Here is a 22,827-nt window from a genome sequence, read left to right as displayed (position 1 = left end):
AGAAATTTTTGTTTAAAGATAATCCAGTAAGAATTGTTTATATGCAGGAAGAGCAAAACACTCCATTATATGTCTTTCTGCTAATATCAAATATCATTCTTTCTAGCCATGGTGATTCCAAGCCTGGTTTAAAAACAAAAGCATCTCAAATTACTTGCAGATTACTTTCAGCAGGGACTTGAGCCTCCTCAGTCTTCTAAACATGTGAGATTTTTTTTATTGCTTTGTCCCAAAATGTGAATTAGGATGGATTTCTTGTCTCATCAGTGCATCAAGGGCTTACTTCTCAAATGAAATGTTTTCTTTTCACTATGCTCTTAGTGCTGAAGGATCTGGAAGTGCTCTCGTATGTTCTTAAACAAAAAAGGTTAGAAGCTCCTCAGCGTGACTGCATTTGCAAGAATAAAATTCCCTGTATTCTTTCAAACATCCATTAAACTTATGGGAAACAAACTTCAGAAGCTTCAGGTGTCACTTCATACTGGATGGTGCTATTAGAAAATGGCTCTCTTGCTTAGTAGCTCCACATTTTCACATGTGTTAGAGGATTCTAAGCCTACCGGACAAGTTCTGCTGAGAGGGTGAAGGCTGTTCTTTCTGGTAAGCTCTTAGCAGCATTGTTTACAGCTTGGCTTCTTGTACTGAACAGTGATGGGAGGCACTGTCAGTGCACCTGAGGGCTCAGTTTTGCTTCATCTTCCTGGTGATGATGTGTGAAACGTAAAGAAACCAGCTTGTTTCTTGGAGCTGAGGCTGAACACACAGGGCTAAAAAAATTTATCTCCTTATAAACTAAAAAACTATGATGTGGAAAATCATATATTCCCACAAATTTGCATTAACAGAAGTATCCTTAACTAAAGCCATTTCTCAAACAAGGTGTCAAGGTGCTTTGTGAAACAGATGGCTTATCACCACATTCTCATCTCAGCCAGGTACACAGGGGCTGCAGGGAGGGTGAGGAGAGGGAAGTGACAGAAAATTAGTGGGTTCACACAAAGAGGCCGGATGGGCAAATTAATCATACCAGAGTCCTGTGGCAGCAAATGAAAAGGAAAAATAACAGAGATGCTCTACTTGTCAAGGCCATGAACTTTTCTTAGGGTATGGATGAATAAATCATCATACTCTACACTCATGCAGCAAAACAAGTGTGAAGGTGTTTGTGACAAAGATGTGCCTGGCAGCTCCCTCACCTCTGTGATCAGTCTATCAGTCACCCACCACTTGTGTGCTCCTGTTGGTCTCTCAGGTCTGCTCACTGCTGAGTGCTCCAGCTTGGGCAAACTCAGGCAGAAACTGATGGGTAAGAGAGGACCTGTCCACACTGGACCTTTACTCTGGAGTCTGACAGAGGGCTCCCTCTCCTAATTTCTGGCTCCAGGCAATCCTCCAAAGCCCCACTTTTGATCACATTGGACACACCAGGACCCTGGGCTTTATCTGGCCCTTTGCAGGCGGCTTCTTTCCCCCATCACCCCTCACTCACCAAGTCTGGGTGAGGTGATTGTGTTGACATTTATCTTCTCATTGCAGACCTCTTGGTGGCACTGCCTGTAGGCTGCTGGCTTGGACAGGACAGGACACTCATTGCCATGGCGCCCAGTAACTTTGTGCATACACTGGACCACACGTGACTGGAGGCCTTTCCCACAGGTTGAGGAGCACTGGAAAAGAAAAGGCATTGAGACATGGTCTAAGCAGAGTAGCTTCCAAATCATACACACACCTACAGCAGAGAAATCCCTGCCAGAGCTGCAGTGTGCAGCAAACTGGCAGCTCATTATGGTGATGAGGACTCAAAACCAGGGTAACTGTCTCAGCCAGGGACCCTTCAAACAGCTGATGTCTATTGTTTTCTTTCTGTCTAGACTTAGTCCACCTACACTTATTATCCCTGTGGATGTCCATGAGGTTCAAGCAGGAAGAGATGCAATTCCCTCCATCAGGCACAAATAAACAAAGCTAGAAAAAAGTCTACTGCTTAATTATGGGCACGAAGCTTCCACTTTCCTCTTCAGGAGGGATCAAGTGGTACTTATTGCCTTGGTTTAAAAGCTGTTTCCAAAGACTTGGATGGTCTAACAAAGCCATCCACAGGTAAGATGACCACTGCTAGGCATTGGTATAAGATAAACCCAAGGATTACAGTAGAGGCAGGCAGCTCCTCCTCCTGCATGCCCAGACCCCTAGAGAAGCTCTGTTCCAGTATACAAGGGGGCACATCAGGTGTTCCAGTATTCATTCTCCTCCTCCATCCCTGCTAATTGTCTGGCACTTCTCTGTCCTCCTGGGAGCAATTGCAAATTGTAGTTTTGGCTTCTATTAGCTAGGAAGCTCAGCCTGTTCATATGCTCTGATTGTTGTCATTCAGTTGGAGTCCCTATACCTCTCCCTCCCTCTTCCTCTGGCCCAGTCACTTGTGATTTACAATGTCCTACTTGCACACTGTTCAATTTTAATAAAGCAAACACAGTGAGCACGGTGAGGAACACCAGCTGGAGTTAATAAAAGAACCTTGTATTTAAAATAAAGAAACAATGGGTTGCAGGACTTTGGGAAGATTCCTATTTCTGCTAAAACCACACACAAGCAAATGATGGGGGAGAGGTGGAGGTGAGGGAAAACTCAAGAGACAAAATTAGGATGATATCAAAGAATAGTATTTTCTGTCCTCTGCTGCTTCAGGGCAGTGGAGCTCTCCCCCTGAGAAAAAAAATTACCTCAAAGGGGTAATTCTTACAAACATTGAAGGGGCTCAAAAGATAAGCACCACTGAGGTCAGGCTGAAGTCCAAGTCAGAAAGATGTGTGTGCATTGTGGATGCTTGTAAGAATGTGACATGTGGGCTAAAAACCACATGGATGTATGTAGGCCTTCACCTCTCCTATCCATGTGGTGCAGAACAGCAAAGCTGTGGTCATTTTGTTTTGGAAGTATCACTAGAAACTCCTGCTGCTTCTCAAAGACCATCTGACACAAGAAGTATAGATTTCTTCTGGATGGATCACAGGGATCTCCTCCTTCTTATGTGGATAACTGAAAAGCCTGAGAAAAAAATGGCCTCAGATGAACAACACCACATAAAATAGATCTGATCGAGTCCTGCTTCAGATAACCCAGTGCAGAAATACATTTACACACCATGAACCATTTATTTCTGGGTAGAAGAAGCTGTAGGATCAGTGAAGCATGGTGTCAAAAATAAGAGACTCTATCTAATTTTACTTTGTCACTCACATTAATGACAAGTTTTCTTTATTTGGTGCAGCCACTGAATTTGTATTCATCTCCTGCCATGTTCCACTTGATCTTTGTTCTTTCTCCCAGTGCCTTTCTCTAGAACTGAATTTCTCCATTTGGACAACCTCTGGCTCAGATCCCTTCTGGATTCTGCCATTAAGCCATGCTGGTGTGCAGCACACCTCTGTGTTTCCAGCTATACAGCTCCCTCCAGACCTGATTATTGTATTCTGAAGGTAGCAGTTAGGCTACATTAAAATTTTACAGGCATTTTGGTACCTCTTTTACAAAAATAAATAATTGGACTTTTCCCTCCACATCTTCCTTATTTCAATTTCAGTTCAACACACTAGGTTATGACAGACTATTTTGCACTCAGATTTTCAGATGTTGAATTTGCATCAAGATTTGGTTACTGTCTATTAATGCCTCAGTAATGGCTACAGTGTTTGGGACTGAATGAATGCCCTACAGTGCATGCACTCATAACTTGAGCTTGCCCTTTTAACTTAAGCTTCTGCAGTGAGACCTAAGCATCTCATTTGTCCTGGATGTCCCTCTGCTATTCCTCAGCACTGGTGTGCTCTGTGACTTCTACCTGTCTGGAAACCAGTCAAGCATTGCCATTACATTTGGATTTAAAGTTAACAATTTTTATCCTGATAAATGCAGCTCTTAGGCTCTCCCACTCCACTAGTCATCTGCAGCCTCTAGTCCTCAGGATTTCAACGGCACTTTAAGTCTCCAGAGTGCTTTACTTATCTTAATCCACACAAAACTCTTTGCAAGGGAAGTGAATAGTCCATTCATTTTGCAAACAGAATAGCTGTTACCAAACAGAATACCTGTCCAAACCATGGGGTTCCTCCACATGACTGTAATATAGTGAGTCTGAACCCCCTGTTTCTCTTTTAGGCACCCCCTGTACTTACAAATGCTCTTTCACAGGGTAGGGGATAAGAAAGGAGAAAAAGAAACCCACATTTTTCTCATAAGGTGAATAAGGTTTTCAGATACCAATATAAAAACTCTCACCTGCCTTTGTCTGTGTTCCTCTCTCTGCATTTGTTAACCAGCAAGGAGGGCAAGCAATGAAACTTTTTCCACAGACACTGCCAACTCCAATCCTTAGACAAATAACAGCAGAGTTTTTGCCCGAAGCAGTTTTATTCCTTCTCCTGGGAGACTGGGATCATCACCTATGCTATGCAATTAGTTTTTCACAGCCAGGAAGACAGATTTTAACATCTTTCTTGAACTCTTTAGGTCTTGGCAGCTAAAGGAAGGTTGGACATCTGGCTTATTTTAAGATGAAATTTTCAACTCTGTACTTGGATAGTGTCTTTCCTAGGAATTTCAATAGGAAATAGGAATAGATACAAAATACATACAAAGGGGGAATTGTTACTTGTGCTGCACTATGTAAAAAGGACATAATTAAAAGAGGTATAAAATCAAACTCCAGCTGAACAGCAAATTCCCATAAATACCTTTGCTCCTACTCTGGACAGCTAAATGCATTGCTACAGTCTTTCTGTTCCCAAATATTTATGGAGCAAGTAAGCATATCTGCAGAACAGTTCTGAGTGCTAGATTCACTCTCTGCCCTCTGGTACAGGACTTTCAGACCTGAACACAGGTTGTGAGGAATCTGAGTCAGGAAAGGTGCTGTGGCTGCTTTGCAAACAGGAACTCCCAGGCAGCCAACAGCTGCCAGAGTGGGGATTGCTTGTGACAGTGTGTGACCTGGGCTGCAGGGCAGAAGGATGGTTACAGCCCAGCACCTGATCCAACTTCTGTAGAGCTGGCACAGTTGCACTGTACAGAATGATGGGAGGGCTGCACAGTGCTGATTGTATTTAAAATGCTGTTGATGGACACTGGACTTCATGGGCAAACACTGGGTTCTTGCACTGCTATTAACAAACACACTCTGAAAATGGGAAAAGTCTTTGTAAGTATTGATGAAACTCTAAAGATGTGCATGTTTTGATGTCATGATGGAATAAAGTGATCTGTGAGTGTAGAGGACTGGGTTTTGGTGGATCTCTTCCTGCCACCTGAGCTGTTACACAAGTCCTGAGAGAAAACTTATGAGCAACCTGCCCACTCTGGAAAGCTGGGGACTTGGACTAGAGGTTAACAGAAATGCCAGTATCAAACAAAGAAATATTTTTCCCCTCCACCATCAGAAAAACAGACATACAAAAGTCATGTAGTTTAACCATAATGAGAACCCAGTCGTTGTGAACTGGAAATCCACTCATATGCAGAGATCAAAGGATTGTTCAGTGCTGTGAAAAACAAAGGGCTAATGTACAGTTACAAAAAGTGAACCTAACAAGAGCCTTTGTAACTCCCTGTTTAAACACTGCTTGAGAAGGCAAAAGGAATACAAAAATGCCTCCGTTCACATTCTTTGGCAGTAACATGCAAGGCAGTGGGGATATCCAGAAGGAAATAAACCACAAATTGTCAAGGCAGCAGCTGCCTTCATCAGCTTAAAGAAGATTTACTCACTGAAAAACTCCAACCTTAAGACCAAGCTATGATTTTTTGACTGGAATGCTATTTCCACCTTAGGATACTGATATGAAAGCTTGAAATCTACCAAAGGTGCTGACAGATGCCTAATTGCTTTGAAAGCAAATGCCTCAGGAGAATATTAGGTATTAAAATAGAAAGAATTTACAGTAAGTGCTGAGATATGTCAGAGGCTTCATCAACTCCTGATCCACAAAAGATAGCCAGACAACAAGAGAGAGGAATAAGAATGAATGAAGCCAGGGCAGGGCTGGTGTTAGGCAGCTGGAGAAACGTGTAGGAGAGACCAGTCCAAAGAATCTCTGTATTGAGACTTAATGAGGAGAGAAAAAGGTACAGATTTATTAGCATGACAGAGGACAGGCTGTGTTCTGTTCGGGACTGAATAGGACAACCAAGCATTGCTTAGGCCTTACTGAGGGCTGCTGGATAGGTAGGGATGCATTCAGAACATGTGTCACCTTTGAAAATGTCAACCTTAAAGAAATAGTCTTTTTTGCAAGAGCCTTGCTTTTTCCAGCACAAGGTCATAGCATCCCTGCAGCCAATCCTGAATGTACTCCAGTATTTAGAAGGCTGATCTGTTGGAAGGAGGTACAGTTCAAGATGACTGTCATAACTAATCTGAAGGCAAGATGTTTTTTGCTTTATTCATCAGTCTGCAGTCATCTGATGTTTAAAGATACTGGTTTGCCCCCAATTTGCTGCAAGTTGCTGAAGCCAAGGATAACACTGTGGCTAAAGCTCCAATATTCAGAGATGGAGTCACGCTTTACTGACTTCAGAGTTCAAGTATTTCGAGGCGTTAGGATAGGGTAGAGTGTTTTTCACCCCCAGGGGTCTTATTTCTTGCCTCTATGAAAGTCAGAAAGAAAGCAAGACAAGTTCCTATTAATAACATTCTAACGCAGCATCTGAGATGAATGACAAATGTCCTGTAATTGCTCCGTTCCCGAGGCCTTAATAGTATACATGTGTGTGCTCTGAAAGGCAGTGCCCCACACACCTTAACATCAGGCTTTTTATGAGGATCACTCATTTAAACCCCATAGTCTCAGCTAAAAAGCAGCATGCAGTGTGCTTTCATAAACACCAGGTCAGCTTTCACCGCGGTATCAAGCTAAAGAAAGACATTTCTGGCTTTTGACTGATAAGATCTAATTAGCCCAAAGCAAACTGTAAGCTGATTTTTCAATCTTCCTTGGTTTTTTCTTGTCTTTTTTTTTTTTTCCTCTCTCTTTTACTTCTTTTGAAGCTTAGATCTGTAAAGAGAACATATCTCGTCTTGCTTACAACAATCTTTCATTTGGAACCTTTTGTGAAGTGACTGATTTGTTTAATTTAGCCAAGAAAAATGCATACCCTTCTGACTCAGTACGGGAAAAACCAATAAATTACATCAGAAAGTGCTCATGGCTGATGTGACAGTATCTTAGAAGGCAAAGAAAGAAGTAAGCTTTGCAAACTGCCTACAGCTGTGCTCTCCAACTGCATGACCCTAAGAAACAAGATCTGACCAGTACATCCAGCATGTCTCACTGCATCATTAAGCTTGACTCTGCTATTCTGAAAAGTTCCATTGTATATAGAGAGTTCAGAGATCAAGAGCTGAGTGCATGAATATTCTGGGTAGTGACAGTGCCCCTAAGTACTTGTGCTGCACAGCCCAGGTGGATGCTAATGAGGGAATTTCATTTAATTCATTGTACTGATCAGGCAGAATTTACTTCCCACAAGCTTTTAAACTGGATTTCAAGACCAGGATGAAGGCAGATACAGTGAAATGATATGGTATTGCCCCTAGGGTACCTACTTTAGATGCCACCTACAGTGCTTGTGCGCTGTTGTGATTTGTGGCAGGTACAAACTGGAAATGCTCCTTGGCTTATTCTACCTGGAAAACTGCAAAGAAATGATGCTGAGAAACACCTTATGTAAAAGGCATAACTGAGCTAATTTAAAGTAAACTAGAAAGAAATGAACAACTATGTAACCACGGGATCACATAACTCAACCAGGGCTAGCTGCTTGAGAATGTACCCTGCTTCTACAGCAGTCTGTGCTGCTTATGCTGAGCAGTGGTTTTGTGGGCTACAAGAGCTGAAGTCCCACAATGATTCCTCATGCAGATGCTACCCAGTATCTTGGGAACTGAAGCTCCACTGAATCCGTATTTTAGTTGTTATTATCAGTTAATGATCAATGCTATCTAGATGCAATTTATTAAAACAAGTAATTAAACTGAGGACTCCATTACCATTACTGCAGCGAGAAGCTGCTCCCCTCTGTCATCTTGGTCCTGCCTGAGCATTCTCTAGGAAAAGAGCTCCTCAGCTTTGAAATGAATGATGCTGAACCAACACTGCATTTCATCTCTTCACATTCAAACATGGAATCACCAGGAGGCTGATACTAATTGCTCTTTAAAGATGTTCTGGAAGCTTGTCACCTTAATACCTCAATAGTCATTATAAATCCCAAAAGGCTATCTGAAAGGCTGCACAATTATAGCAGCTCCTGCCAGCAATACATCCTGTGTGCTGTAAGGAGTCAAGGTGAAAAAAATCCCTTCAGATATATAGCATGGACTTTAAATGGTGAAATACTGTTCACATTTTTGAATACATGATCCTAGACACTGTAGCATCTCAGAGTGATTCAGAGAAAATGAATGCCAGCACTTGAACAGCCTTGTCACAATGAAATTCTATTTCCAATCCGTTGATCTTTGTGGGAGGCTTAAATTCTCCACCAAACCTCCCCCCCCACCCCTCCTCCAAACCAAACCACCACTTTATGAACTAGGCTTTTAAATAAATTAAAAAAAAAAAAAAGGCAAAAGTTATTCTAATAAATAGGAGCACTGGAGGCTGTACTGGGACATGAGAGTAACACCGTGACAGAAAGTGCTCCACTTCAAACAAAGCCGTGATGAATGGTCCTTTTGTAATGCATCCTCCTTTTACTGAGGAACCATCAAAATGATTTCTATTATGGATATTCCCAGAAACTCCAACAGAGATGAGCGCTGCAAATTGTTGTGCAAGCAAGGAGCAGTCAATGCCTTGAAAGCATGAGGACTTGGTTTCTGTGGCTTACAGTCCCAAGGGAATGCCACGGCCAGGCAGCATTGTAGACAGCATCTCTTCACTTCCCATGCCTAGGTCTCCAAATACAGCTAGCAGAAACATAGTAGAGCCTCAGCCTGGGTTTAGTGCCATTATACAATATTTACACCACTGACTATAGCTAAAGATGTTTCACTGATGGGGAGGGGTCAGAGCAAAAGAGATGGGATTCATCTTACTGAACCAGCTCTGTTTATGTTCTCTTGCAGTCAGTAGAGACAGATCATTCAAAGGGTAGCTAGATAAAACTACTACCTGGAGCTCCCTGTCTTACAATGACTATAAATGGAGCCAGACAACTATGTCAAACAAGGCACATAGATGTCAGTGATGCAAATTGAATGAAGTTATAGACCCATGACCATACAGAAGTCTTTAGTTAATCCAAGCTGAACTCATATGAACTTTCCCTTATTTCCTAAAATGCGTATTTCCTGTAGAGGTATGAAAACTGATTTTCTAAGTTTGTCTACAACAGAGTGGTCCAAGGCAGTGTAAGGGCCTTGGGTTGGGCTGTAAGCAGCCCAAGGTGATAGATGTGTGAAATGGCCACAGGAACATGGAGACATGTGCCCTCATGATTCACCATCTGCGGATTTTACTTCAGTGATCCAAGACTTTTCCTCAGAACTCTTGCTCTGGATTCATGAGGGTTTGTTTCTCTTTCATCTAACCTTGTGGAATAGAATCACAAAGGGAACAAAAAAAACTGCAGCATGCCTTGCACTGACAGTGGAGGTGACAAGAAAACCCAACCTTGGAGCATTTGAACTCTGTCACATGTAACTGCAAGCTGCGTGCCAGAGTTCTTCATTTTACAGTAAAACTCACTGAAGTCATTGGGAGCTGGCCATTGGTTTTGGTGGGTCAGTGGTTTGGCCCATAGTATTATAAACAAATCTGACTTCACTGCAACAGAAGAGAGGAGTAGTTTCTGCTTTGTAAAACAAACAACAGCTTTCTCTTGCAAGGAGATCTATTTCATTCCATGCATTTCTCAAAGGTGATGGGTTCAGCTCAAAAGGGTACCACCATTCTATTTCAGAAATGCAGAACAATGGCTTTCCATCTTCTCCTCTAAAGAGCTGTATGAAATTTTTACTAGGATACTGGCAACAGCTTTCTTAAACTGAGGAATGTCCCTGGCTGATATAACCAATTTTGGGCCATTTGTTCTCATCCTCGGCAGTGAGGGGTGTTTTAAGATTAGCTGTTGGCAATAAAGGTTGTGGTTTGCATGTCACTGACCACGTGCCAGAGGAACAAACCATGGGGAACCCCAGCTAGCAGTACAACTTTGAGCAGACCTTAGAGGCACTAGTTAGGTTTAGGACACTGATGCTCTGACTCCTGGTCATGCTTAGGACCAGAGAAGCAAAGGGCTTGTTGGATTCTGTCCTGTCACATCCAGCTCTATTAGCTTCTGGAGAACAACAAATGTGCATCAGTGAGGCCTGTAAACAAATTTTCCAACATCAGTTTCTAGCTGTGGTGCTGAGTGCATGTGAGCAGTCATACCTCGTGATGTTATTTGCTGAGCCAAAGGGAGGAGGAAAGGGTCTCTCAGCTGTGGTGTGTGACTGCAATTTTAAGCAGCCAGCCCTCCTGTGGAGTTTTCTCTCATTTAATAACAGAAGTTTTTGGATTTTGTTTTATTTTTTCAAGGTATAAGAAGATGAACTCAGCTATGGCCTTTATTAAGAATTAACAAGTTGTCCATGGTTTATCATAAACAGATGGCAGGTCAAGCCATGAATTTGTAATGAGTGTTAGAACAAAGGACAGTTTGCGTCTATATTTATAACAGTGCTGAATATACCTCTCAAACCACAGCTGCCCTTGATTTACTCTTCTTATCAAGTAATGTGAATTAATCATTAAAAATGAGGAGTATAGAGGATTTTGTTGATGTTCCCAAACATTTGGAACATGGAAAACATGCCTTCCTGGCACTGGAAGACTGTACAGTATTTTTTTTGGAAAACCCCAAACCCCAAACCCAAACCTCAAGCCCAGCATGTTTTTTGGTGCACTGCAAGGCTAGGAGTTTTATCTCTTAGAGAATACAATCTACTGTAACCCTGCCAAAGTAATTAATTTACAATTACAAAATCCTTGTTACCTCCCACTGTGATGAATGACTGCTGGTCTTCAGTATGAAACACCTCAACATTTGGCACAAACCCATTCTTTTTCTAATAGGAAATTAGATTTTTTTTTTCTCCTCCCTGTTGTTAATATTCTCCTGGGATGAGAACCCATAGCCAGCACTTCACAGGCTGAGCAAAACACTGTAAAGAAATTGGCAACTACTGATGTCCAGGGAGGGCAGGTGGCTCTAGGTAATTTTTCAAATGTGCTTTATCACTACTGACACAATTTGGCAACAAGAATATTGTTTAACATCACACTTTGCCAAGCTGATGGCTTTCCAGTTTCTGGAGAGCACAATCTTTCTGAATCCAGTGAAAGTTGTGCCAGCTGCTTATACAAGATGTAAAGTGGTAGAAAAAGATTTCTCCTCTACTTTCTGTTCTAGTTAGCATGTCATATATTTCCATTCTCACCTGCAAGCATGAATCTGTGATGGTTCCTACATAAGACCCACACATCTTGCACAACCCATCAGGTCAGATTCTGATCTGCATGGCATTGGCATGAGCCTGCACTAACTTAAATGGCTGAATTAATCTGGATTTACACTAATGTAAGAGCAGCTGATACCTGGCCCACTGTGCTAAGTGAGAACCCCGGCTTATGGCCAAGGGAAGAATGAAAGACTGGATTTACATTGGGTTATCTGAGATTAATATAGGCCTTAGTATTTACAGAGCACCTACTGTAACTGCAAGGAAAAACTATGGTAAAGCCAATATATTACAAGGCTTCTATGTATCCTCATTCTTCTAAAAATCTTTTCATTGGGCTACGTAATAGAATCGGCTAATGAGCTAAATTGTTGCCTGAGGGAGAGCAGTTGCATGCTTAAACTTCTACCCACAAAGCTGAAAATGTACCCTTGTGGAAGTCGGCACTAAAGATGGAGCTAATGAACCTTGCTTCCAGTTCTACCTTTTTGATATTACACTAGTCAAAAGGAGAATAGTCCAAGCAAATGAAACTGGGGATGCTAAACCACTCTGTGCTGTTGGCTCAAAATACAGTACTTCAGTCACAGGACAAAAATAGGCTCTGTTGAAGCATCTAAAATAGTGCAACAATTAAGAAAAAAATAAAGAAAAACCCATTAAAATCTTACAGAGAATTGCTCCAGATATATAATCTTGCCTCTTCAGTTCTATCCTAGAAGAGTCCAAAAACCAGCTGGAGAAAAGAACTCAAGATAACACAGCCTTGGCCTGTACATTTGCACCTGAGTGCTTTTCCAGCTACAGTATTACTGGAGCTGAAAAGGAGAGAGCTAAGGACACAGGAAGAGCCTTGGGTAGATAAAAAGCAGTCCATAGTGCTGCTCAACTTCAGGCATAATTGATCTTTGTTACCATTACTGCTAGCCAGTACACCAAGCCTCAACCTCCCTGCAGCAAGCCAGCAGTGCACCCCACATCACCTGGGACAAATTTTCAACAGCTTGAGTCAAAGTGGACTTCAAGACAAAGTCAGAGTCCTGCAGCTGTGAGCTGAGGTGCTCCCTTTCAGTGCAGTGAGTGGTACAGTCAGGCTGTGTGTCCTGCTAAGCTTCCTGGAGAGCCACATACATCAAGATACATTCTGTTCACTGACTGCCTGCATTCTTCACAGGGATGTAATCCTTGACATAAAGTTTGTCAGCAAAATACAATTCATTGTGAAAGAATGAACTGCTGTCATGCTAAAGCACTGAGAGGCACATTCTCAGCAGCCTGAGAGTCTGAGGCAAGCGTTGGGAAACTGAGCAACCCATGTTTGTTCTTTTGACTAGCACAACTACAACAAAAATGTAGTGCTAGAACATTCAACAGCTCAGATTTCAAACAAGGAGGAACTATTTCAAAGTAGAACGACTGTATGAGATGTTTGTTTCTTTAGCTGAAAGCAAACTGGATGTGGAATTTCCTTTTGGAAGGAACAACTGAATGGGAGATGGCTTGGATTCCCATTTGTATACTACATCATCTATATAAAAAAGAATAATATAATGAATTGCAATTCTGAAGAAACCTGGCAACAGTAAATAAAACTATTTCAGGTTAACACCTTCAGTGGGTCTCTTACTCTGCAATCTGTCTTTCTACTAGGTTGGACGACTCTCAAGACAGGAACATTTAGTTATGGAACTCACAATACCAATGTTATGTTTGTGCTAATTGCTAAAGTTAATAATTATATCCCTTTAAGAAAAGCAGGTTTTTAAAAGAGATGCTTCAGTAGTGCAAAGGAGATGCAAGTTTAATAGTAGTGGTAGTGCAGGTTACACACGGTTACTAGCAACAGAACAGTACTCTGTCTCTAGAATGGCAGTACACAGCCTGTTCTTCTCTAGCACTGCACTAGCAGAGGTAACCACAAAGGCCTTTGAAACAACTTTAGAGAGCTGGCCCTTTGCAAAGGGAACAAGATCTGTCGGTTCCTCATGCAGCACTTGAAACATGCTGCAAATGCACAGGGAACAAATACCACAGCCAAGGCTGCTTGCTGGATCTGCTCAGCTAGCTCCAAATGCTTTCCACAGCTCTAAAAGGCAGTAGGGATCATCTGCAAACAAACCTGTCAGAAAATGGAATACTGGCAATGGCCAGTGGACAATGTTTTGGCTGGTAGGTGCAGGCTGAAGATCGGTGTGGCCATGACTTCAGCCCTCACCTCTTACCCGCAGAAGCAGATCCAGGTTCTGAGAACATAAACTCACAATTTGCCTAGCATAGATTTTCGAAGTGCCCACTCTTGCACCTTCTGAATGCAGCAGAATCTAAGATCTTATATAGGATAACCATATCCTTTGCTGCCAGATGTGAGGCATTTATACAGGGCTGGGAGCTCCTCAGGGAAGAGATCTGTCTTTTCACGCCCAGAGTCCACGTATCCTATAAATAGTACTAATGGTAATATAAAAATAACAGTGTGTCCCTACCACCCAAACAGTCTGTTCTATTTACAACTTGTATCTGGACCTGACTCTTTAAATGAGGTTTTGCCTCTCCCTTGCACAACTTCCTGGTATCTTCAAGTGATCTTGGTCTGGGAAATTAAGGATTGGAGGCCACACCACCATGCTAGCTGTGTGCATGTAAAGTATCTAAACCTCTCATTTTGATCTGTAACAATTACTACTGTTACTTAAATCTTGCAGTGCATTAATTGCAAAAAGTTGTTGCTTGTTCTGAGATCAATTTGTATTAATAGAAAGTTTCCATCTTAGTCAGCACAAAAATCTCTCACAGTGATTTTTACAGCACCGAGAACTAATGTTTTACAATGGAATTTTGCCCTGGAAGTATGAATTCTAAAGAGCTTGCTATAATCTAACTGCTGCAGACTTTGTGTTTCTCCTTAAAGCAGAAACTCTTTTAAACCACACAACACCAAAAAGCTGTCGCTGAGAGCTGTAAAGGCTCTCTCTCTAAGTCTAAGCCTTGCATTAAAGCTTCTGGACCCTCATGATGAAATCCTTTGCTCTGAACTTGGGAATAACTGAATTCCACAGCAGACATTTCAGCTATTTGGGTTTCTGGGACAATACAAGTTCTTCAAAGAATTGTATCTACCCATACCCTTTTCTAGCAATACAGTGGTTCTTCTCATTTACCTCTCTGCTCAGAGAATGAGAATCTGATTGTCTGATCTAAGTGTCCAGGCAGAATTAACCAATGCCTAGAATTTTAAATTATAAATCAAATCTAGGTCCAAGAACATCCTGCTGGACTCACACAGGGTAAAATTCCTGGGAAGCAGAGAGCTGGCATCAGCTCTCTACAGATAGAAGCAGGCCACATATGTAGCACATAAGCTTTTGTGCCCTTCTGCACAGGGAGGATCTTCATCCTGAGTTAAGAGCTGCAAATAACAAGTGGTTTTGCACCACTCCTGGCCTACTCACATGCAGACACTAAATCCACCACCACTATTTACTGTCACCAAAGTACAACCCCAGCTTTTCCAGCAGCGAGCCAACATCTTTATCAGATTGGAACCTTTCATTCAATACCGAACTTCCAATCCATGTAATCAGTGAATAGGTAATTATTTCATATTCCTCCCTATAAAGAGAATCCAGGTCAATTTGCATGCCAAAATGTTTCAAAATGCCACAAATAAATAAATAATGTTATTTCACCTGTTAACACACAGCAACTGTTTGTTTTGGCCACCTCATATGGTCTCTGCGTGACAGGTTCTGAATAGAATAATGTTCAATACTCTAAACCATTCTGTGATACAAATTCCTGGCTCAGCATAAATACAGACCTGAATGTGGCAGGTTCTTAATGCATTCTCCAGTACTGACACCATTCAATTAATGCATCTACGACAGAGTAGATCTACATATATTCTTAATCACATGGGGGGAAAAAAAAAAAGGAAGAAAAGCAACTTCAGATAAACCAGTTTGCCCATCATGGGCCTCTGCTTCACTGGATTTTGGGTTTCTGGAAAGCAAAATGCAGCCACTGTATCCCAGTGGTTTCTGCACATGCCGTACATTCCAGAACACATAGTAGTGTTTCTGTTTAAAGAACAGCCCAGCTACAAAGACAAGATAAACCCAAACTGGAATATAATATTCCTGGGAAATTATAGTTCTTTATGCAGACATGAAGTCAGTAATGTAAAGTAATGCTCCATGAACACTAGCAAAGGTGAGTTTCTCACACTGCCAGGCCTCTTTCCCAAGCAAATCTGTTACATTAAGATCAGAATCCAAATACAAGGCAGACTCTGCTCTCACTTAATCCACTGCATTCAGGAATTAATTCCACTGATGTCACTGGAGAGGCTACATTCAGACAGGCCTAAATGAAGGTAAAATCCAGCCCTGAGGAAGGGATTGATGGTTTTGGCTATGTCCTTAAATTTATGTCTTTCTTTCATTTTAGGTGGATGGAGTAAGTCTAGGAATGGACTATAAAATCATAGAACTGTTTTGATTGGAAAAGACTTCTAAGATCACCGAGTCCAACTGTCAACCTAAGGCCACCATGGCCATTAAACCATGTTCCAAAGTGCCACATCCACACATTTCCTGAACACCTCCAGGGACAGTTACTCCACCACCAACCTGGGCAGCCTATTCCAATGCCTGACCACTCTTTGAGGAAATTTTCCCCAATATCCAACCTAAACCTCTCCTGACACAGTTTCAGGTCATGTCCTCTCAGTCTTATCACCTGACAGTAGGTAGAAGTAGACCCTCACCTCACTACCACCTCCATCCAGGGAGTCATAGAGAGCAATGATGCTGTGTAAGTCCCACACTAACATGAAATTCTGCTCCTGCCTGTTGGCAACACATTTCTATAAACCTGTCTGGGTCATATCTGTTAGCCTGTCATGGCAATGTTTGGGCTGCAAATGGCATAAGAGGTAAGTTGAAATCTCAGTAAAACCTCTAATCAAACCCTTTCTTGCCCAACAGGATTGCACAGGTTCCCCAGAAAGATGGTAAATGCCCCAGTCCAGGGAACCATTCCAGGTCAGGTTGTCTGGGGCTCTGAGCAACCTGCTCTAGTTGCAGATATCTCTGATGTAGAGGGGTTGGACTAGAGGATGTTCAAGGTCCATTACAACCCTAAACATTTATGGTACTAAATATTTAAGCTGCAAATTAATGTAGACACCATACAGAAACACATAACTCTGAAGACACTTAGAAAATACCATGTAGTGCTCACTGGTACCTTAGACCAATCACCAGTTTTCCACTCGTAACAGCCTGTGTGATCCTCACACTCTTCTTCATCTCTTGGCCTGGTAGCTGCATCACATTTTCCTTGAGAGTTTGTGCAGGTCACTGTTCTTTTCTGAATCCCCTTGCCACAGTCTGCTGAACACTGCAAAAGAACAGGAATTTGTTTTCTGTTACATTATGCCTAGAAATGATAACTTCCTTCTTGTAACATAGCTGAAAGGAAAGATGGTTTTATGAACGCAGAGGAAAAGTGATAACCCCTAAGATTTTCTCCCAATAATGTATGGCCCTTTCAAATATGAGAGTAATTTGAAAAGCATGAGATCTGCTTGTGAAATATTTTACTTATGAAAAATGGCAGCTCTGAAAACCAGCCTTCTTTGAAAAATATCTGTTGGCTTCTTGCTAGAGCTGATGTTACAGATGAAAAAAACCCCATTAAATCTTGTGTTTAAGAGTTCATCATTCATACTGAAAAAGGACACGCTGAGATTTACAACACAGAGCTGCCACATCCCTTGATGTATCACAGGAGTAAAATGATGGTGATAAATGCACTTTTAAATCAGACACCACTGTTACAAACATGTTTCTGCAACACAGTTTGTACATCACACGGCAAAGTCACAGTTCTTACATGTCCTCATGTGAAACACGTCCAAGACCTTCACTCTCAGATTTACCAAATGCTCATCACTGTGTTAGTTCTAAAGAATTTCAAATGCTCTAGAGGATAGAGCTCAGGAGAGGCACTACTGAGTGAGGCAGAGTGTCGAGATCAGCTTCCAACCGTGCCCCCAGGCTAGCCACAGACATCAGCAGGGATGAAAGACAAGACTTCTCAACAGCGAAAGCATAAGCGAGGGCTCCTTGAAGTCCTCTGAGAAAGCAGCAGGTTGGTAGAGCTGCTAAAATCAGTCACTTGACTCAAACGTTTGGGCACTCTAACAAACATTCATGTGAGTGAGCACAAATGCACAACTGTTCTTGTGCCTGGGCACTATGAAGGCATCATCCAAGGAGTAGGGCTGTCTGGTCACCCACTGATACCTCTGCCAGTGGCTGGCTGGAAATTCTGTTTTACTGGAGAATTTGTCTTGATTTCACCAGTTGCATTAGGTGGGAAAAGGACACTGGCAGAAACTTGAAACAGCATTTGTTATGAATAACCAGCTTGGTAATAGAATAACAGTTCTGATGATGCTGTGACAGCCATCTAAGCACATGTCACTACACAGCAGCACAGCCAGTTTCTCTGCTCTTCATTTTCATGCCACTGCAGTGGTTAAGAGTGAGAAATTTTCTTGAAGAGCCACTGGGGACAGGTGGGTGGAAAAATGATATAAGTACCAACTGAGATAAAAACTAACCTCCTCTATCATGTCAAGTTCTCCCCTTCAGGGGATCAGCATGCAAAAGACAGTTGATTTGACACTGAATAAATAGTGAAGATATGAGATATTCTGTGAGGTCTTTTGAACATATTCCAAGAAGCTTCTCCATCCAGGGGGTCTATGCTGGAAACAAGTGTCAGCTTGATATAAATTACATCAAATGGACAAATCTCAGCATGCCTGTCTAACCGTCTTAAAAATACAATCCAGGCAGTTCTGACCTGCTGGCCTTGTTAAGGACATGAATGACAAGCGTTTATGAGCTGGCAAGCAAACAGACATGCCTTTAAATACTTCAGAGCACTACAAAGTGACTTCTTGAAAATCTGGGAAACCCTCCACTTAATTTACTATGTGCTGCTCATGGCGTGACCTCCTTATGGATGTAACATCTTTGCAGCAAGCACAATTGTATAGTTCTGCTAGATACAGCGATGAGTTCTTCCAGGCTTTGCAGAACTCCAGAAGCTGTTTTGCTGGACTCCTCAGAGCACAAGACTTGCCAGAGATCCCAAGCTGGAGCTCCCTAAATGTTACCCTTAAAGCCATGAATTTGCCCCAAATAATACCTAATTTTCCAAAGTCCTCAAAGTGGACTCCTCTGAGTTGCCCTCGCTCACCTCAAACTACAAAGCACAATATATAAAATCTTCCAAATGGTCTGATGTACTCAAAGTAAATCAAACTGAAGTGGGAGTATTTTTCACAGTAGGAGAAATCTCTAGGTGGGTTTTACAAGCAAGTCTGGGAAAAACACCAACTGTTTGTTCTTCCCACAAGCTTTTAAGTCATTCACAGATTAATACTGCATACACTTTTTCCTAGACAAAACAGCACTTCCAAAAGGTTTCCAACAGATCTTTGGTGGTCGCATATAAATCACCCTCTTTTAGAGGGGTTTTTTCTCTCCTCAAGTTTTCTCTTTTCATGAGGAAGTTCTTAACATACAAATTTTACAGAGATTCTGCAACAGAGCAATCTACAAATTAATATGTGCAGTCTCCGAGTGTCCAGCTGAGACCATGAGGTCTTATTTTATTAACAAGTTACTTAGTCAAGGCCCCACGAAGCTTTGTAAAGGAGCAACACAACTCTGCAGTTAAGATACAGCTCCTTTGTTGGAAGGAAATCTGTATTTTTTTCTGCTCTAGTTCCTTGACAGTAGAAACATTCACCTTTTCCTGACAGCCTCTATTTTTGTCATTAAAAATGGGTTGAGCAGTGCTTTGTCCAAAACAATCTCAGGTCTTTGGCAATAAAAAGGGAACTTCATTTTTTTCCACAATGAAGATCACATTGGAATTTGCTTTCAAAGCACATGTATTTTTGACTGGGGACCAGACATCAATATGGTCAACTGATCTTTGTTGTGAAAGCAAAAAGTTCAAAACATACATGAGAAAATAGATTTCTAAATTGATATACTACTGTGATATTTACTCCACAACACCAGATTAAACTATTAAGGATTAAAGTGATTACCACTAAAGAAATTCCTAGTTATGACAAGTGTTCAAACTGGCAGAGCATCAAATGTGTCCTGGAGTCAACTGTTCTAGAAATGTGCCAGAACAAGAATGAATTTAAAATCACAAGGGAGCAATTACAGACATGGCAAGAAGTAAGTAAATTTATTAAAGGAAAAGTACATCAGTTATTGAAAAAATAATCTAAAAGTATTATATATTTGCAAATGCTCACAAACATAGAAGATTTCCACTCTGGAAAAAGTCTTCTGTCACCTGACTTATGTCATTTCATAAAAAGGACAGAGAAGTACCTGGGACTGTTAACAAAAGACCCCAGTAAAACTTCTGCATGCAGACTAGGTAGGAACTGCACCACAGGAGTAGTTTCACAGATTTATTGATTGCACTGGGCTGGAAGGGACCCTTAAAGGTCATCTTGTTCAATCCCCCTTGCAGTGAGCAGGGACACCTCCAACTAGACCAGGCTGGCCAAGGCCACATCAAGTCCAATCTTGAATGTTTCTGGGCAACCTGTTGCAGTATTTCACCACTCTCACTGTAAAAAACTTCCTCCTCATGCCTAACCTACATCTACCCTTCTCCCTTATCCTATCAACACAAGCCCTTCTGAACAGTCTTTCCTGTAGGTCCCCTTCAGATACTGAAATGCAGCTATAAAGTCTCCCTGGAATCTTTTCCAGGCTGAACAGCCTTGAATCTGGGCAGCTCTAAGAAATATTGGAGCCATCACCTGAACGGGTTACTTCCGTAACACACAAGAGACCTATTAGACAACTCCTAAAAGCTTTGGTGTGTTTCTCCAAATCTTTTGAAATGAAAGAACCCAGAAAGAAAACGAAGGCCATGCATTAATGAACAGATAGAGCATCCTTCTGAAAGGAAACACCACTCTCACTTAACAACCATCTCCCCTGCCAAACAGAGATTTCCTGTTCAAAAGGCAGACAATGGAATCACATTTTGACTGTTAAGAGTTCCTCAGTGCAAGATCGCTTTGTATCCTGAGCTTCTGTGACTGTTAGGCACATTTCTAATAATAATATTTTGCAAAAGCTGTTTGACAGTGTTTTAAACAGAAACTCACTGTTTCAAATTAGAGATGAACACCAAGAAAAGGTTCTTCCCACAGAAATTACTGTTGCTGAACAGTCCTATAACACAGGAGCCTGGAATAAGGCTGGAGGAGGTGTAAGCACTGCACCAAGAGGGATAGGGTTTTCATTCAGCTAAACCTGACAGATACAATATGAAAATGAACAGGGGCATTTTATCAAGACTGTTACTCAAAAGGAACAGACAAAGTTGCCCTCTATTAGCTGAGTCCTGGTCATGAACTGTAGGCACACTCCCAGTTCACTCTGCTGCTAAACAGAACACAAGCTGTCTAGACCACACATCATTTGTATCTGAAATTCATTTATAATATCTGAGAACAATTTCTTTACTGCTATGTGGAGAGGTACCTTTTAGAAAAAGTATAACCCGTTTTTCCATGTTCCTGGAATCACAGAGAAGGCTGGATAAGCCCCAAGGATTGAACATTCTCTGTAAAATGCAGATGCTTCGATAAATCTGGTATTTGTTTCATACCACATTTAAATGGAGCCAGAAGCCCTGGTGGGTTACTATGCTTCTGGCCTCAGGTCAGTGAAATGTTTTTCCTTGCTGGTCGGAGTTTTCAGATGGCAAGATACAGTTACCACAGCATGACATGTAAAACCTGCCTTAACTCATCTGGTATGGAATACAAGCCTCAGCTCCAAACTGATCATTTCAACAAATGACAGTCCTACCAGTACCTCAATACTATAATGCATTGAGTATGCTGACCATGAGAACATGCTTGATTTTAAGCACTTAAGCTGGGTTAGGATCAGCATACCCAGAGCTGTGCAGAGCCTGGCTTCTTTCTTGAACTGAGTCTTACCTTTGACCACTCTGATGCTTCCCAGATAGAAAGGCAGTCCCGTCCTTCACAGCTCTGTACTGTTGTTGGTTTGTTGCCAAGGCAGTAGAGGTCTCTGGTGTTAACATAGGTGCCATTCTGTAGCTGATAAACGCAGGTCACCTCCCGGTGCTGGACACCCTTCTCACAAGTAGCAGAGCAGGGACTCCAATGGCCAGTCACCCACCTGCAAAGGAAACAGAGAAGGAATGTTAAAAATTCGATGGCATGAAACATTATGCTTCACTTCAAAACACTGAGAAATGGGCAGCTGTTCCTAGATGTATGGGTTCTTCAATGGTGCTCTATTGCCATTACACTGAGGTCATCTGATCACCTTTGGGAGCTGAAGTGTGGAGAGCAGAAAAAAACTGGTATACAAGTGAACCTTCCTCCTGTCTCCATGCTAAACAGACAAATAAACTTTGCATAGCTCCCTTTAACCCCTAGTCTCTGCACTGTGGCTGCATTTTCCCTCCAGGTAAAGACAGATTTGTCTGTAGAAGATTCTACCCCACAAATATTGCTGCTTTTGAGAAATACCTGGGAAAATCAGTGCTACATCTGCATGTGCATCTTCACTGTGCAGTGTGGCTGCACAGAGAACCTGTACTGTGTACAAATTGGGATGGTGCTATGGTCAGAAACTCAGCCCAACACAGCTTTCCCACATCCAGGACCAGAGCCACCTTCTCTAGTCCTACATTACATGACCTCAAAGCACACAAATCCTCTACATGCCAGACTGTTAGAATGCAGAGATATCTCCTGCCTCACTTTTAGTTTACCTTCTCACAGCTGCTGGTGAGATTTCATTTGCACAGTTGGGCTTTCTAGGATGTTTCACCAGAACCTTATCTGAAGGTCATGGCATTAGGGGCCTCAAAAATGGAGAGTAACTGGCCATGTTCAATCTTAGAAAGTCAGAGCTGCGTTTAATGCCAAGGCTCAAGGAGTATTTTAAAAGTCAAGATGTTCCCTTCAGAAAGGATTCTACAATGTCATTTCAAAGCTGCTGTAGCTGACAAGGATGTGCCCTAAACCAGTCTGGATGAGGTTGGGGGTATTTCCTTATACCCATCCTTTCTCTGAGCCTTTGAGATTAATTTGCCTTGTAAGCACACTGTAGTTGCCATTTCCTTCCTCTTTGATCAAAGTGTGTTGGGAACAAACATATGGCTTTTTCTGTTGCTGTTTGCTTTGTTATGCCTGGCAAATGCCCAGCAGAACTTTGTGA

At 41.9% G+C, this 22,827-nt stretch overlaps 1 protein-coding gene across 4 annotated transcripts in view; it reads right to left on the bottom strand.

Annotated features, from left to right (window-relative positions):
- Positions 1–22,827, bottom strand: part of ADAMTS17 (ADAM metallopeptidase with thrombospondin type 1 motif 17) — a 184,500-nt gene that overhangs the window by 5,335 nt on the left and 156,338 nt on the right. For all 4 annotated transcript variants that reach the window (XM_064158003.1, XM_064158005.1, XM_064158002.1 and 1 more), the window contains 3 exons: positions 21,573–21,777; positions 16,751–16,903; positions 1,490–1,667 (listed from right to left, as the gene is read on the bottom strand). In XM_064158003.1, the coding sequence (XP_064014073.1) occupies positions 1,490–1,667; positions 16,751–16,903; positions 21,573–21,777 (536 nt within the window). The remainder of the gene's footprint in view (positions 1–1,489; positions 1,668–16,750; positions 16,904–21,572; positions 21,778–22,827) is intronic.

Source organism: Pogoniulus pusillus, chromosome 17 (assembly GCF_015220805.1).
Source record: "Pogoniulus pusillus isolate bPogPus1 chromosome 17, bPogPus1.pri, whole genome shotgun sequence".
Lineage (NCBI taxonomy): Eukaryota > Metazoa > Chordata > Aves > Piciformes > Lybiidae > Pogoniulus > Pogoniulus pusillus.
Note: the sequence above shows the minus strand (reverse complement) of the source record. Positions and strands in the feature narration are given on the sequence as shown.